General features: G+C 44.0%; 1 protein-coding gene across 1 annotated transcript; it reads right to left on the bottom strand.

The window, feature by feature from the left end:
* Positions 1–8,621: 8,621 nt before the first annotated feature.
* Positions 8,622–15,182, bottom strand: ADCYAP1 (adenylate cyclase activating polypeptide 1). Its single transcript, XM_047793845.1, is given in 6 exon segments — positions 8,622–10,293; positions 11,359–11,457; positions 11,895–12,026; positions 14,156–14,266; positions 14,577–14,871; positions 15,053–15,182. Coding segments are annotated over 6 exon segments (957 nt in total). The 3' UTR covers positions 8,622–10,103.
* Positions 15,183–17,488: the final 2,306 nt, after the last annotated feature.

Genomic DNA, 17,488 nt, shown 5'->3' on the forward strand with positions numbered 1-17,488 from the left:
TAAGACTTTGGACTCCATCCAACAGGCCAGAGGAAATCATAAAAATTTTTTCAAGCCAGTATAGGGAGGTAATAGGACCAGAATCTTATTTTAGATAAGATTATTCTGGAAGCAGAGGAGAATGACTAGGAAGAAATAAGCCAAAGCATTAGGAGGCTATTGTTAAAAAAAAAAAAAAAAAAGGAGCAAAATATTATATGAATATGGAGTTCTGAAGAGGATTGGAAAATTCTTTAAGATTTAGTGGCCAATTAAATAAGTGGAGTAAGAGGAGGAAAGGGAAGGGTGGAAGGGTACTCTGAAGTATTTAGACTGGGTAACACGGTGGACAATGATGCCAAAACAGAGAGGAGGAATAAATGTGAATAATGATTCCATTTGGGAACATACTGAGCTCTAGGTACCTGGGGAGCTTGGACATCCAGGTAAATATGTCCTTTGGACATTTGAACTCTCACAAGAACTATAGGAATGGGAGCTATCAGACCATCGTAGATGAGATTATTCAAAGTAAAAGTATAACCCCAGGAGAAAGGCAAGGCCTCTACATTTAAGAAGGAAGAGGGGCAATGTAGGAGATTGTTAAAAAAAAAAAAGAGAGAGAGAGAGAGAGAAAGGTATGGGAATAAAAACAGTAAACTACCTGAAACCAAGGAAAAGAAAGTTTTAGAAATGAAGGAGATGCTATAAAGATACAACATAGGATGGAGATTGCAAAGATATTAGTTTTCAAAACATGAAACAATTGAATATAAAGATATTCCAATGAAGTTTTGGAAGAAAGAAAGAGAGCAATGAATTGAGATAGAGATTTGAAGTGAGAAAACATGTGGAGGTAAAGCGAAAGAAACCGAGAGAATTTGTTTTGTTTTTGTTTTTGTTTCAGGAAATTAGAGGAAAAGTCAACAATTAAGTTAAAGGGTAGACAGGCTGAGGATCCAGGCATAAAAAAGTACAAAATAATGCCATTTTCAGCAACGTGGATGCAACTAGATCTTCTCAAACTAAGTGAAGTAAGTCAGAAAGAGAAGGACAAATATCATATGATGTCACTTACGTGTAGAATCTAAAATTCAGCACAGATAAACCTATCTACAAAACAGAAACAAACTCACAAACATAGAGAACAGACTTGTGGTTGCCAAGAGGGAGGGAGTGAGATGGAATGGGAGTTTGGGGTTAGTAGATGCAAACTATTCCAGTGGGCGTGGATAAGCAATGAGGTCCTGCGATATAGCACAGGGAATTATATCCAATCACTTGTGATACAACATGATAGAAAATAATATGAGAAAAAGTATATATATATATATATATATATATATATATATATATATATATATATATATGTATGACTGGGTCACTTTGCTGTGCAGCAGAAGCTGACAAAATGTTTTAAATCAACTATAAATTAAAAATAAAAAATAAAAGACAGGTTGAGGATCTTGAAGAATGAGAGAATGAGTTTGGGAAATGGAAATAGAACTTAGAATTGAGTACATTATCAGGAGTGAATGCTGATCCAATAGACACAGGTAATCATACATTTATACTAGAGCTGGATCAAAACAGAGCCAAGATCTTTCCAAGAGCCCTCAGCAACTGGGAGAAAACACATGGTTGGTTTGACCCAAGTTTAAGAAGTGTTAAGGTGAGTGGCAAAAATAGGGAAGGAAAGCATTTAGAGGTCTAGAAAGGTCATTAAAACTGATCTAAGCTGAGTGAGGAAATAATGAAAGGAGAAAGGGGCAGGTAGCCTGGGCAAATGGAAGACAGTGGTCAAAAGACTGGGGTGAGTCTCTGTTGAGTTTTGCCTTAAAAAAAAAAAAAAGATTTTTAGGGTAGTTCTCAGTTTACAACAAAATTAAGAGGACATTACAGAGATTTCCCATATCCCTCCTACCCACACACACATATAGCCTCCCCCGTTCATAGCAGGTTAAGGATCTGGCGTTGTCACTGCAGTGGCTTGGATCACTGCTGCAATTCAGGTTCAATACCTGGCCCGGGAACTTCTGCAGCCAAAAAAAAGAATGACCCTACATGGATACACCATATTCACCCAAAGTCCATACATAGTTTAGCTTCAGATTTACTCCTGGTATTGTGCATTATGCAGGTTTGGACAAAAATATAGTGACATATCCATTATTATAGAGTATTTTCATTGCCCTAAAAATCCCCTGTGTTCATCTCTCCTCTTCCTCTTCCCATCCAAACAACCACTGATCTTTTTACTGTCTCCATAGTTCTGCCTTTTCCAGAATAGCATATAGTTGGAATCATACAATCTGTAGCTATTTTAAAGTGGCTTTTTTCACATGTAATACAAATTTAAGTTTCCTTCATGTCTTTTCAATATGATAGCGCATTTTTTTGTTCACACCCATGGCATGTTAAGTTCCTGGGCCAGGGATCAAACCCTCACCACAGCAGCAACTCAAGCTGTTGCAGTGACAAGGCCGGATCCTTAACCCGCTATGCCACAGGAGAATTCCAGCTCATTTCTTTTTAACAGTGACTAATATTCCATTGTCTGGATGTACCACAGTTTTTGTAACCATTCACCTACTGAAGGACAACTTGGATGTTCCCAAGTTTTAGCAACTATGAATAAAACTTTTCTAAACAGCTGTATGCAGTTTTTGTGTTTGCATAAGTTTTTAATTACTTTGGGCAAATTCCAAGGAGTCTGATTGCTGGATCTTATGGTTAAAGTATGTTTAGGTTTGTGAAAAAGAAAAAAACAGCCAAACTGTCTTCCAGTGGCTCTCTGTTGATTTTTATCACACATTTCATGGGTGTAGGGAAAGGCAAAATTTCAAGAAAATTTCAGAGCAGAGCAGTTCTAAAGATGCTAGTGGTTAAGAGAAGTAGCAGAGTTGATAGCAAAGGATGGTAAGGGCTCCTGGCAGGATATTTCTTACTATAGTTAAAAGCAGTTACTGTGGTTCACTTCTAGATGTTTTACAATATTTAAACATTAAAGTAAAATTTTAGCAGAGACTGAAGTCTTTGGAACACTGGGGCTCTGGAGCTTGTAACACTCCCTGTTGGTTGGAACCTCTGCAGACCAGTTTTAACACTCACTTCTGTTTTATGAGAAGATACCCAGCCAGTGTAAGTCAGCTTTTCCTGACTTGCAACACAGGCCCTACCTGATATTACAAACAACAACAACAACAACAAAAAAAAAACTGGCTTAAGCAATGAAGGGGATTTATTGGTTAAATATAACAGGAACATTCGGTTCAGGCTTCAGGGATGGTTTGATGCAAGGGCTCGATGGCTTTGTCAAAGACATGTTTCTTCCTTTCACTCCTGTCTGTCTTTCCACTTTCTTGTCAGTTCCACTGTGAGGCTGGCTTCTTATAGGGTGTGTTAGATTATACACCACGCTATTCAGAAAGAAAGAAAGAACTTCTTTCCTAGAAGCTTCCAAAAAAAAATCTCTAATCCCGCTACCCTGAAATGGTTCACATGCCAAACCCTGAAGTGTGGTAGGGGTAAAATTAGCCTCAGTTACATCTAGAAGTGGAGTTAGCATCCCATAAAAGCCAAGTCCTGCATGAGGGACCTGTGATCAAGAGCAAAAATCAGGTAGTTAATAAGAGGAAGGAAATATGTGCAGATACACATCCTTCTGTCCATTTTCTTTTAGGTTTGTAGGTGACAGTCCTCCCTGAATGAGGATTCTGTAATATACAGCAAAGACAGAGCTAGAGGAAAATAAACTTAGACCAGATGACACCATCTACCACAGCGTTCCACTATTGTTTGTTTAGTTGGTTGGTTTTTCTGGCTGCATGTGAAAGTTCCTGGGCCAGGGAGCGAACCTGAACCTCAGCAGTTACAATGCCAAGTCCTCAACCACCAGGCCACTAAGGGAATTCCCACTATTGTTTAAAAAAAGTCTTTCGTTATATCCCTTTTCCTGTCTATGAACACATATTTCAAATCGCACTTCTGTTAATGGGAGAAGTTTCTTTGGCAGTTGTAGATAACTGCTCTGTTAACTATCACTTTGAGGGCAGTCCAGTTCCCAGTCTGTGTCTCAAGAAATCCCTTTTCCTTTATTCTAGGAAAAACATTTGACTTTCCTGATGCATAAGGTGAATTCTAATTGGGAAATACAATTCTTTTTCAGGATGAAAAAAATTAAGGCCTGGTGGCTTGAGTCTATCTCAGGCTTTTGCCTACATGCAAATTTAAAGTTCATTTTATCTTATGGCAGAAACACACCTAATTAATTTGGCATTCTTTTCTATGTAGCTTTTCCTGGATGAAATCTAGTTTGATTTACAATGAATACCTAATTAATAAGTTAATTTTACTTTCTATTTGTGCTTGTAGCTGTCCTATTAGAATAAGGGGGAAATGTCAAGGTGAATTCTGCAAGTCCTCTAGTTATTGCCAACACTCAAAAACATATTTATTATGTTCCCCAAAGTATGTTCGGCATAAATGTGTAATTTGTCATCCATGCCTTCCAGGAGGTCATCAAGCTGAGAAGACAAGCCATGCACTTACAAAACAGTTCACGAACAGGGTAGAGCCATGTGGAATTAAAGATCAGAGGTAGTGCTGCAGACAGTAAGAGTCACAGAGAAAAAAAATCCAAGGATGGTAATGGGGGAATGAAGATAAGGTTACTCAAGAGGCTGAGGAAGATTCCTAGAAAAGGAGGGCATGAGTCAGCTCTTGCAGAATATTTAGGTTGGGCAGGTAGAGAAAGGACATTTCAGCCATGAGGGAATTGTGGGAGATGAAAGGGAGCGTTCAAGTTTCCAAAACAGATAAGAACCTGTCCTTCTAAAGAAGTTAGACTAGCTACAGAGAGGGTCCAGAGGATGGGGACCTTTGCACCCTGTGACAGTGGAAGCTACCTCAAAACATCAGAGGGATTAAGAAGTTAAAGCTACCTTGTTGAAGGGGAAATAACCAAAGACAGGCTAACTGGTCACAAACCAATGTAGGAAGCCAGTGGTGAGGTGAGGGGCTGCAGCCAGAGGAGCAAGCATCTTCCTTCTTCAAACAAGGGTGACCATGAAAGAGAAGAGCTCAAACTTGATCTTGGTTCCCAGGCTTGTAATTGTGTGAACAGGGGTGTCAAAAGGGTTGACTTTGAGGTCTTAGTGGGGCCTCCAATTGAAATCATCTTGTAAACAGTTGGGGGGGGGGGTGAGTCACACATTCAAGCCAGATTTGGATTTAATGCAATTGCAAGTTGGTTTCTGGATCCACAATTACTGCCAGCTAGCTGCACAGGTCCTATTATTTCCTTAATCTCTGTCATGTGATTGAATTATTTAGACTCTATTTAGAGGATCACTCTCCTTCCAGAAGCTCTTTTAACAAAGAGGTCCAACCAAAACATATAAGTGAAATAATGCTAACTATGGCCTCAATGACCTAAAGAAAATATTACAACTTTCAAAGAGCCTAATGTCTATCCTGTGAGAATACAGCTTATTAATGGATTTATTGCTATGTACAGAGAGCATGACCTCTTGCTTATTAACATGAAAAAAATCAGTCCCAGCATACATATGTGCCTATACATGTTACCAAATTCTAAAATCTCTAGGCAGTCTCAAACTTTAGTGCCTATTAATCTAGGGTTTTTATTAAAATGCAGATTCTGATTCCAGTGGAACCCTGAAATCTGCATTCTTAACAAGTCCCCCAGGAGATCCTACTGCAGAAAAATATTCTTTTGAAAAATACTAGCTTAGGGCATTCCCGTCATGGCGCAGTGGTTAACGAACGAATCCAACTAGGAACCATGAGGTTGCGGGTTTGGTCCCTGGCCTTGCTCAGTGGGTTAAGGATGCGGCGTTGCCGCGAGCTGTGGTGTAGGTTGCAGACGTGGCTCGGATCCCAAGTTGCTGTGGCTCTGGCATACGCCATCAGCCACAGCTCCAACTGGACCGCTAGCCTGGGAACCTCCATATGCCACGGGAGTGGCCCTAGAAAAGGCAAAAAGACAAAAAAAAAAGAAAAGAAAAATACTAGCTTACCTCCCACGTGTTAGTTAAGCACTCTCAACCAGTGTGCTTGGTCCATTTTAGGTTCTCAGTAAGTATGTACTGTATTGAACCAATGTGTCCCAGCCCTATCAGCAATAAGGCACGTATTATGGTTTCTTAGGTACCTAAATTTTATATGAGTCCCTCAAGGAAAAGCCATCATTTACATTATCCCACATAAAAGAATATAGCACGTTGCTGTATACATTAACTTCATTTGAACTCAACCAATTTAGGGCTTATCTCTATTTTCTCAAAAAATCATTAACCTTTAACCCAATAAATTATCTTTATTTTTCTTCATTCTTCCACTTACCACACTAGCACACTACATATATACTTAGTGATGGGGGGGGTGGCAGAGGAGGTGGTTTAAAGATGTAAAGAAAAACTCCTTCTTCAATAAAACCCAATGTAAATAGAGTTGTACTGTACTCATTTTTTAAATTTCACTACAAATGGGATTTCTAGATCATAGGCTCCTCCTTATATAATTCTAGGCCTTAAATACTGAGCTGAGTTCTAAAGATAGTTTTCAAACAATTGCCCATCTTTGCTGGTCCTTTAATACTGTGACATATTTATTGATGTATTAATTGTATGCATTAATTTTTAGGATGAAAATTTGGCAATTTAAAATAAATTGTATGTGACCCATTATAAGTGACTTTTAATACATTTTTAACCCAGAAATGGAAAGGGTTCCAAAATAATCACCACTGAAAATTTTATGGAAATTTCACATGAAGGCTTTGCTTTAAAGTATGTTAATATGAATTAATCAAACAATCCACAAATGATTTTTCACATTTCGCCCTAGAACAAAGTACATTTTCTTTTCTTTTTTTTTTTCCTTAGGGCCACACCTGAGGCATATGGAGGTTCCCAGGCCCGGGGTCCAATCCAATCTGTGACCTACACCACAGCTCATGGCAATGCTGGATCCTCAACCAATTGAGCAAGGCCAGGGATGGATGCTAGTCAGATTTGTTAGCTGCTGAGCCATGATGGAAACACCCACATTTCTTTTAAAGATGTTTAATTAACTCTTTGCTTATTCATGTTCTTTTTCCTTCTGCTCAAAGCATTTTAATCAGGTAGTTGTTTGTAGATCTCTAAACATATCTTTAAACCTCCAAAGTTAAGTCATTTTTATACAAAACTTTATAGAGACCAATTTAGTCTGCAGAGTTACTTATAAAATAACAATGTTAGATTGCTATTTTAGAAGTGTAACTACTACCCAGGTACTAGCTCCCACCACTGGATAGCAACTTTCTAAATACTGAACAATGTATTTGCACACTAGGGGATGGAAATTAATCTAAATTGAGCATCCTATAAAGGTTCCAACATCTGTGACTACTTAGGAGCTTAATATCTTAGGCATCTCCATTTGAATAGCTACTTTAAATTTTTAGTCGAATTCAGTAACCCATCAAGCAGATATTAATTTATGAAAAATACATGGATGATTAGATATATATTTCAGACATGAAAAATCTTATGGTTGGTAAAGAAAATATAATACTTTAAGAGATTTTAGTTATTTCCTGAATGTCTTTTTTTCTCCACACATTAGACGAAGTTGCATTGTTTACAAAAATTTATTCATACAAATTTTACACACTTTATATAACAGTTATCAAAGTCCTAGTTATAGATATGTGTGTAATAATACTTGGGTAAGATGTTTTTATAATCAGTTGCACACAAAATAAGAGCTTCAAGACTAATATCTACCTAAATTATCACTGTATCATAAATCTGCTCCAGGATAGTAAGGCTCTTGGCATTTCTAAAAAGTATACAAAAGATTAACCTGGGTGATCACTGTAAATGCTTGCAACTAGCCACAGGAACACTATATTAGACTCATAAAGAAAAGGTTAACTAGAGCCCTATTTCACCACTAACAGCTGACACAAATACAGAAAACTCTGCCCATTATCCAAGAAACAAATAATTAAGACTAAAATGCAAGCCGATGTGTTGCAGCATTGTAGGGCCACTAAATAGCCATCTGTGATTCGTGGCGATTTAAAAGGCGAAGAAAGGCACTAAAGCTGCAAACTGCATCCCGTGTCACACTGCCTGAAGAGACTGCAGAATTAAAGAAAGATTGATCCCGTGCACAGGACTCAGGCATAGATTGAAATGCCTCTGTGCTTTCACTATTTGCCTTGTGACTTCCTGGCAGCCTCCAGCCAGCCTGGGAATGCAAATCCAAGTCTGTTTTCTTTGATTTACGACTTCATACTGACCAAATCCGTAAAGGAAAAGGAAACATCCTTTAAACTTTACAATCTAATGTTTAATATTTTCTTGGCTTCCCTCCCCCCCCCCCGAAAGAATTTGTGACTGGAATTTGAGAGTTTGGCTGGCTGCTTTGCCTGTTGTTCTTGATCTGGTTGCTGGGTGAAGGTTCTTTTGTTTATAGAAATTACTTGACAGGTTCAAGGAATTGATAAGAAACAGACATGCTTTCTGTAGCCAAGAAAGAATACAAGGGACAGTCTCAGGGCCTGTTGGAGCTTGCTTACCTCACTCTTGACCACAAATATAAGATAGTACTCATACATATGAAGATGAGGTTTAAATGATTTATCAGTTAGTACAACTGAGCAACATATGAACACTACACATTCTAATATGACAAAGTTTGGTTTTATGAAATCAATTTTACTAAGCAATAAGCCATAATGTAGAAAAATACATTTTACCTACAAACTCAATCAACAAGAAACAGAAGGTTCATATTTAGCGCATAATTACTTGGTGGTAACTACACAGGGGTTCCTACTCTTTACAATAAGTGCTAGTATCAAACAACAAAAAAGTTAAAGAAGCATTCACAAGTTTAAGAGAAGTGAATGAAAAAATGGTAAACGGTACTTTACAGTGTGAGAGGGTAGGAAAGAGGAGTCTTCAGAAAACCAGGAAAGAAAAGGGTGGCTCCTATGGGAGCAAGGTTCAAAGGAGAGGACCCTGGCCGTTTCACAAGATGAGAAGCATGGACAGCACTGGAGAAAAACACATTGTACTTTGCATCCAGTTCCAATACCCAGCATCCAAAGTCAGGCAGGCAGGGGACCTAAGGTAGGACTGGATTACCCCCAGCTCCCAGACCTGGGGCAGCCCCAAGCCAGTCTGTCTCCAGGGTCCCCCTCCTATTGCCCTGTGCTCTGCCTCTTCCAATATACCTGCATTTTCTTCACTTTGTTCTAATCACCCTAACTTTAGGATATTGGGGTCCCTGGAAGTACAGAAAAGGGAGCTTCTTATTTGTCTCCTTGTACACCCCTCCACTCCTCCCCCAGGGAGTGATATAGAGTCTGGGGAGAAGCACAATTTGGATCCTGCTGTTGTTTTATCCAGGAGAACCTCCTTCTGGGCTAAGAGTCTGAAGAGAGATAAATACACATAAAAATAGAATCAAAGAAAGCAGAAGTATTGGAATTGCCACCCAGCGAGGGGGATGGATAGTGCCTAGTTGAATTCAGCTGGGATGGAAGCAGACTGCCCCAGAGACTCACTGAGAAAGAGTGCCCTTCAGCAATTCTCCCAAATCATTACCTCAAAATCTCCCTGGAGCAGGGCATCACTGTCTATGTACAGTAGCAAATGGTCAGTATTAATATCTTCAGGCCTGTCCTGGATAAAAATACTATCCTTTTAACCCCAGTTTACAAAAATAGGAGTAATGTTCAAAACAATGATTGTCTATTTTTCTATTTATTTTATATAAAAACAAACAGCTCAGGCGAATTTCAATCCTTTTGCACACTTTGTATGAACTGCTCTCTATTATATATATTCTTAATATATATTTGTTATATATATATATCTATATATCTCAATATCAATAATTGGTCCACAAAGTATATCTGTGCATTCTCTAGTGCTTTGTAAAAAGAAAAACAATATTATTATCAAAATATTCATTTAATGGCTTTACTTCATACATAAATACATGTTTGGATAGAACACATGAGCGATGACTGTTCAGTCAGTTGGGTAAATGACTTTTCATTGTGTCAGGGTTGTATACACAGGGTAGCTGGTATCTCATCGCTACAAATATGCTATTCGGCGTCCTTTGTTTTTAACCCTTTGTTTATACCTTTTCCCTAGGACGGCCGCCAAGTATTTCTTAACAGCCATTTGTTTCCTATAGCGGCTGTAGCTGTCCGTGAAGATTCCGTCCGAGTGGCGCTTGGAGAGGGGCTCCGAGTCATCTTCCGCTCCTCCGTCGAGATTCCCCCTGCAAGGTAAGGGGTCGGGAAGAGGGTGGCGGGCGGGAGACACAAATTGAATAGCTGAGGGGAGCAGGCTGACCCCACCCCAAGAGGGAGAGGGCGAGGTCCCACCGTCTCGCTCCACCAGGCAGCAGCAGGAGGGAGGGAGCGATGGGAACCCCTCATTCCCCCTCCCCATCTAGGATTTGGGGCACCAAGTCCTTACTACAGGAGCCCCGGGTGGAGGTGTGGGCCAAAAGCAAGCGATTTAAGCCTAACCTCTCTCCAAAAGCTGCCCCCTGAGATTGACCATCCGTGCTTTTGCCCTCAATTGTGCTGTTCCCGTCATACCCCGCCCCCCATAGAGAAAATAACCAAAGAGCCCTAAATGCCACGTTGGCTACTGCTGCGGAGTTTACACCGATCCCGCAATTCCTAGTCAGACATGAGCACTCCTCTCCAGCACGCTAAGTTGAAAAACGTGATAATAATATAAGTCGACAGGCTATAGGCAATATTTTTTCATGGCATGAATTATTCATTGCTGAAAATGTAATCTGTCGTCCCATGGGCTTTATTAAAACGTTGCCTTCTGCAGAGAGATGCTCCGCGCAAGCCCTATGCGCTGGGTTTGTTTGGCACAAGCAAAAACTGTTTCCTTAAATGTCTAAATTTGAGGATTTGTTTGTTTCTATTTGAATTTACAGTGAAAGAAATATGACGAACGAAAAAGTCATGCTTTGAGGATGTTCTAGCCGTCGTCCCATGAAGGTTTTGAAGGCTGGTGGAGGAGGGGACTTTTTTTTTAATTATTCAAAACGGATCAGCCTCCCCGGTTTAACTGCCACTTCCCTTCCTCTTCCCATTTCCGAGCTTTCTGGCTAAACTTAAGGCGAGAACTCCGAACCTTCGCCTGAAGTAGCGGGACTGACCTCCGAAGACCCTGCGGCGCAGACGCACCTTCGGCCCCATGTGTACGCACGGACGTAGAAGCTGCGCCGCCCGCCCCACGCGCACTATCACCGACATTCACCCCGGTGCGCGCGCGCGAGCGCGATCACGCGCCGGTTAACCCTTTCGCAAACTCTTACCCCACGCTCTTGGCCATGAGCGTCTGCAGGTATTTCCTGGCGGACAGCTGGTCCAGCACCTTGCGGTAGGCCTTGTTAAGGATCCCGTGGGCGACATCTCTAATAGGAAGGCAAAGTGCGCGCCCGTCCGGGGTCACTGACTCTGTCCCAGGTGGCAGCCCCAGGCCCAAAGCTGGACATGCACGCCCCCCGGTGCTCCGGGAGACTGACTTGGGGCGGGGGCAGTTGGGGGGAGGACTTCAGAGGCAAGGTACTCCGGAATTACTCTTGGAATGTTCCCGTTAGTAACTGCCGGGACCGCAGGTGTGGAGGCCGGCCGGGGCGCGCACTCACAGCCACTTCTTGGGCTACAGACCTTTCAATCCCCACTCATCCTTATGTCCATACAGACCGGCCCGCTAACTTTCTATCACTCTCGTGGGTACCAGCCCGGAAGAAGAAAGACTTGAGGGTTTTTTTAAAAAGAACCTACTGGATGGGCCACCCCCGCCTGTCCCGCCCTCTCAGTCCAGGTGCAGCGCGGGGCGTGGCGGTACCTTTCTTCCGCTGGGTAGTAGAGCGCGTAGGCGTCGCTCAGCGTGGAGGCGGGGCCCCCCACCCCAGGCGGGTCCGAGTCATAGAAGTCCTGCAGCGGGTTTCCGTCCTCGTCGTACGCCTCGTCCTCCGGCCTGCCGGAGTAGCCGGGGGCAGAAGGAGTGGTCAGTACACGTCCGTCCCGGTCTCTGCAGGGCCGAAAACCCCAAGGGGCCCCACGATTTTTCTTCTTCCTAAAGATGCCCCTCGGAGAACTGCCTCTTCCTCTAGGGCGTGGCGGGGGTAGAGGTATGTGGGGAAAGCTAGACTCAGCAGAAATTCCTACTCCTCTCGCGGGTGAAGTGTCGCCCCGCCCGGGTCCGAGCCTCCAGTGGCACTGGGAAGCCCATGCATCTCCGCCGGCCTCACACCCCTGACCACCGAGGAGGACCGCTCCGCTGCTAGCCTGGCTTTTGAACTTCCCCCACAAGCAGCTGCGGGCGGGGGCTAAAACGGCCCTAGAAGACGAGACGCTGGCCACGCGAAGACCAGATGGGGGAGGCCCGGAGCCAGATAGGATGGATGGATGGGAAGTCCGGCGGCCAACGCCGGCAGCCACCCCCACCCAGCCTCCGAGCCCAGGGGAGCCCTTCCCCGCGCAGATGTAGGTCACGGAGAACCTCCGGCTTCTATTTTGGGCGGGAGAGGATCTGGCAGGAACATGAATAATAGATGCCCCTAAACTTAGCCTTTTGGGCAGCAGCTCATTCTGTGGCTAGTCCGCGCCCTCCGGTGCCTCTCGCCCAGAGAAAGTGACAGGCACACGGGACTTTGAAAATAGCTGGGGGTGAAATGGGACTTTTAAGTCCAGTAGGTAAATAGTTCGCACTAATCTGTTAGCGGTGGCCGGACCTCATCTCAACCTCCAGGCCAAGGGAACGGGTCAACGGGGGACTGACAGCAAACAGGAACGCAGCGATCTCGCTGTAACCCTAGCCTACAGCCTCAATCCCTGATATAGAACCCGAAAGGTGGGTTAAAATAGAAAACCACCTCGCTTTCGGCCGCTTTAGAGATTCAGAAAGCGGCCAAGACAAGTAGCGCTCGTTAGGAGGGTTCATCAGTCATACGTCCCTGAAGAGGTAAGGGCAAAGCCAGCACACGACTGCGCCCGCCCCACACCCAGCCTGTACTCGGCGACACGCCTCTCTGCCCTGGCCCGGCTGCCCGGTGTCTTTCTGGGTACTTCCACCCCTGCCCAGGTGCTTAGAATACTAATACCGAAGCCAGAACCCGTCTCTCCGGCTAAATTAATGGTCACAGACCCCTAAGGCAAGCATTCTTAGGCGCGGCTCGGAGGAGCAGCTTTGCAGGCAAAACGCGCGCCCTAGCAGCCAGGAGCCCGGTGCACCTCTGAGCGCCGCTGCTGCGCTGCGCCGCGAGCTTCCACTCTCTAGCCGACAGGCCCGGAACTCTGGGACTGCGGCGGGGAACCCGGGCAGCGCTGACCGATTAGAGACCAGAAATGAAGAAAAAAATAAGCCAGGGTTACTCCATCCTGGGGTGGGCAGGGTTGCCTTCCCGGTACAGCCTGCCAATTTGCTTTCTTTTCCTCCTTCCTTGCTCCGTTTCATCTGTATTTCCCCCTCCCTCATCCTTGTTTTTCCTTCTCTCAAATCACTTCTTTTCAACTCTACGCGGCCAACACTACCCCTCTTCAAGGCTCAAAATGCAGTTGGAAAACCTATCACTTGAGAGAAAGCTCTTCTAGCGGAAAAGAATTCGAATCGAGGTAAGAGGGAGAGGAGAGGATAAAGAAGGAGACACCGCCCCGATAGTCCGAAACATGCTGTAACAAAGCAAAGTCCACGGAAGCCTTAGTCTCAACCCCGCAACCTGGCTCCGGGAGCCCGAAGTTCTCCTTACTCAAGCTGAGAATAGGGAAAAGAAGTCAAGTTCGGTGGCCCTGCCCTGCCCCCACTCCCACGGGCGGGGCTGGGGGAGGGGAGATTGCAACACCTCACGAAGTGCGCTCCCTCCACCCTGGCCCCTCGGCAGCGGCGGGCTGGGGGAGGGGTACCCAGCCCTAGTGGAGCCTGACGCGGTCCTCCCGCTGAACCAGGGTTGGGACCCGCCGCCGGACCCAGGCTGGCGGCGGTGCAATGGGGGCGCGTAGGGGAGATGATCGTAGCCGGGACCGAGGAACTGCAAGAGGGCTACCACGACGAAGTGTCGAGGGAAGAGACGCCCCAGTCCCAGCGTAGCCGGGGTGGCTGGCACCTACCTGATCCCAGGGAATCGGAGTCCCGCGGCGGCAGGTGAGCAGTAGACGCTGCTGTGCATTATTATCCCGTAGACCAGCAGAGCCAGCCTTGCTCCGCTACACATGATCATTCTGCGCAGGACTGGAAAGAGGGCACCTAGCAGTTAGAACGCCCCTGGCCTTCCACCCTCCAACCCCTAGAAACTCTCCAGAACTGGGGGAGGGACAGAACTCACCTCCCGGTGTTGAATATGGCTTAATGGTAGCCAGGGAGCCTTGCCACTTCCCTCTCGCTATAGTTAGAAAATACGTATGTATATGCCCAGTGCCCAGTAACTCGCCAGATCTGGGCGAAGGAAAGCTAACTCGTACCCTGATGCTAGCGAAAGAATTAGCAGTCAAGGGACTTGTTTGGTTTGGTAAGATTTTTTTTTCCCCTTACCCTTCAACTCTTACCGCTGCTAGGAGAGGGTTTGCTGCCAAGTAGGACGGCGGGCAAAGGGCTTCTCCAAGTTTCTGCGCTGGAGTCACAAACCAAGGGACATCACCGTCTGGTGTTAGTATCTAAGCAGAAGCCGCAGGAACGAGCAGGAGCAGCAGGAGGAGCTGAAGGACTTGTTTGCTGAGGCCGGTATTCTGTTCAAAAGTTTGTAGACGCTCAGAACTAGGAGAGAGCGTGACACCGAGAGAAGGGGGCGAGGAGAGAGATGTGGAAGGAAGAAAGAGGAGGAGGCGAGCTAAGTGGGGGTGGGGGAGAAAGTGGCCTTAAGTCCACCCAGAGAAAGAAGTAGTAGGGAAAGTCGTAGAAGGAGAAGAAAGAAGGAGGGCCGCGGCAAAGCCGGCGTCTGTGGGAGCCGCCCGGTCAAGCAGCTGCGAGAGTCCGCAGCGCCTTCTCTGCTCAGGGATTCCTCTGGCTGCGTCTGAAGCTGCGGCTTCTTCTGCTGCTGCCGGTGGTTACAGAGGTGACCGGCCCTCTGCTCCTATTTATATGTGCAGTTAGCAGAAATCTATCCGACCATGGTTTTAGAAGAGGCTTCCTTGTCAACATCTGTCTGCCTATGGCCTTTAAGTACAGAATATTTTGTTGCACTGTTGCGCTCCGATTTTTATTCATGGAATGACTTCCTCTTTTTTTTTTTTCAGTCACGTAATGATCGGGTATCAGAAAAAGACGTCAGCATCCTAGTCCCTCAAGGAACATATTAACTATTCTGTGCTGTCCTCTTGGATGATAAGATCCGGAGTCATCGACTTCTCATAAACACCTTTCACTCATACAATACAATTTTAAAGAAGTTTAATTATTTTGATGTTTTTCAATTTTACCCATTTCTCAAGAATGAGTAAAGAATTCATAGAATTCTGAGAATGGTGAAAATCGTGTTTTTAACTGTGTCCTTCTTACTTCTTTTTGCTTTTTCAAGCCCCAACAATCAGAGCTCTGGTCTCTGGTATTAAGCGCCATCAAGGTCTCCTATTAATAAATTTAATTTAGCTCTCCTAATTTCTTGCGTATGTTCTTTTAGATAGACAATTAAATGTGGAAGTCGTTTTGTTTTTAAAGGGAAGTCTTGGAGGATTTTCAGTAAATCGCTAATGAGTCTGGCTGTCTTGACAGTCTGGCCCTGAGTAGATTGATTAGAGTTAAAGCTGCATCCTGAGAGCGGCCTGTGGAGCTGTCCAGGCTTGGAGTGCTGAACTCTTTGATCGCAGATGTTGTAAACATTGAAAATTGCCATTAGTTTAATTTTTCACCAGAGCCTCTAAATCTGAAGATTTAGTAGTGATGTCCTTAATGTGGCAATTCATTGTCCAAGCCCCCCTGCCGTTCAGATATGTTCCTTCCTTGCAGTGTCCACGAATGCCCTTAATGGTGAGCATTGCCTGACCCTCTTTTCACTCTCTGAGTAAAGAACATTTTGTGTCTTCCCTTAATCTTGGCTTTGGGAATCTCTAGATGGCCTGTTGGGGTATCTTCACACTTTCTGTGGCTCTTTCTAATTTTAAACACTGAAACTGTGAAATTGTATTTTCCACAAAAACTGAAGTTTTAAGAATTTGGGAGTAAAGAAATGCTTTCCCCCTTTATTTGCAACTTGAGTTCTGTTTGGGGAAATACCGACAGATTGGGAAAGCATGAGGATTCCCAGTACAAATTCACTTGCTGATGGTTTCTAACAGGAATCCTTCCATTGAGGATGGTTAATTTTTTTTTAATTGAAAATGACCTGGAAAGAGGAAAGCAATAAAGGAAGACCACATCCATCCCCAAGGCTTTCCAAGCCCTGAGGTTATTTAAGAAGATTCGTAAGTTTCTACTCCAGTAAGAGAAACGCTGGTCTATTTCTTTTAAAAAGGAAACAGAGCCATCAATAACCATTAGTGTGCATTTTAATTATTTGGATCTTAAAAATTAGAGGAAATGGCAATTTAGTGGGAGTATTTCCTGTTACTATGATTTAGATCTAACATTTAAACAAGCTATCTGCATGCTTTTTCTAAGATAAAATTATAATGCTTCTCATTCTCAATGCCTTTCCCGCTCTCTTATTTGAGATGTAATACTTCCTCCAAGAAGACAAAGTTTTGCTTCGTCCTGGCCATGAATGCACCAGAAATGGCCACTTCCTCTGAGTTCATTCCTGAGGATGCTCCAGATTGCCTATCTGCAATAAAGATTTAAACACCTCAACATGGAGATGTATCTCTTTGTCTCCACTGCATATGTTCACTGACTTATGTTGGAGTATTTACATGCCTGTGTTCAGCGTTCAGCTCTGCCTCTGGAGTAAGCTCACACACAAAGAGCTGGGGTTGAACACGACCAGATAATCAAGCAGAGAGAGCTTTCTTACAAAAGCGCCCAAAGCTATTACCGACTGTGGCTTTCCTGTCTTCCGCCTCGCTTCACGTCAAAGGTGAACCCGATTAAAATCCTTACTCTTTTCTCCCACGCGAATTCTGAAATGAGTTCCATCTGTAGAAATATTTGAAAATTTCCAAGACTCCTTGTACAAATTCATTACTCAACTTTAGTAAAGGGAGCCACCATGTGGGGAGTTTGTTGACTTCATGGCTTATTAGAGGGGGAAAATCACAAACACCATTAATTTTGTGAGGAGGATGATGGAACTGCTTGCTCTACCAACCCCCAGAATCTGAACTACGTCTCTGGTTTACAAAGGCTGCGCCCCTCCACTCTTCTCAGCACGCGCACTATGAGTGAGGATCTCAGGGGCCTGCACGTCAGAATCACCTGCCTCGAGGCCAGAACCCATTCACTGAAGTTAAAGACTAAGCAGAGAATTTAATTTGAGATTACTGAACTTCAAAGAAAGCAAGCTTCCAAGACCT

This window comes from Phacochoerus africanus, chromosome 8, assembly GCF_016906955.1.
Source record: "Phacochoerus africanus isolate WHEZ1 chromosome 8, ROS_Pafr_v1, whole genome shotgun sequence".
In the NCBI taxonomy this organism is placed as follows: domain Eukaryota; kingdom Metazoa; phylum Chordata; class Mammalia; order Artiodactyla; family Suidae; genus Phacochoerus; species Phacochoerus africanus.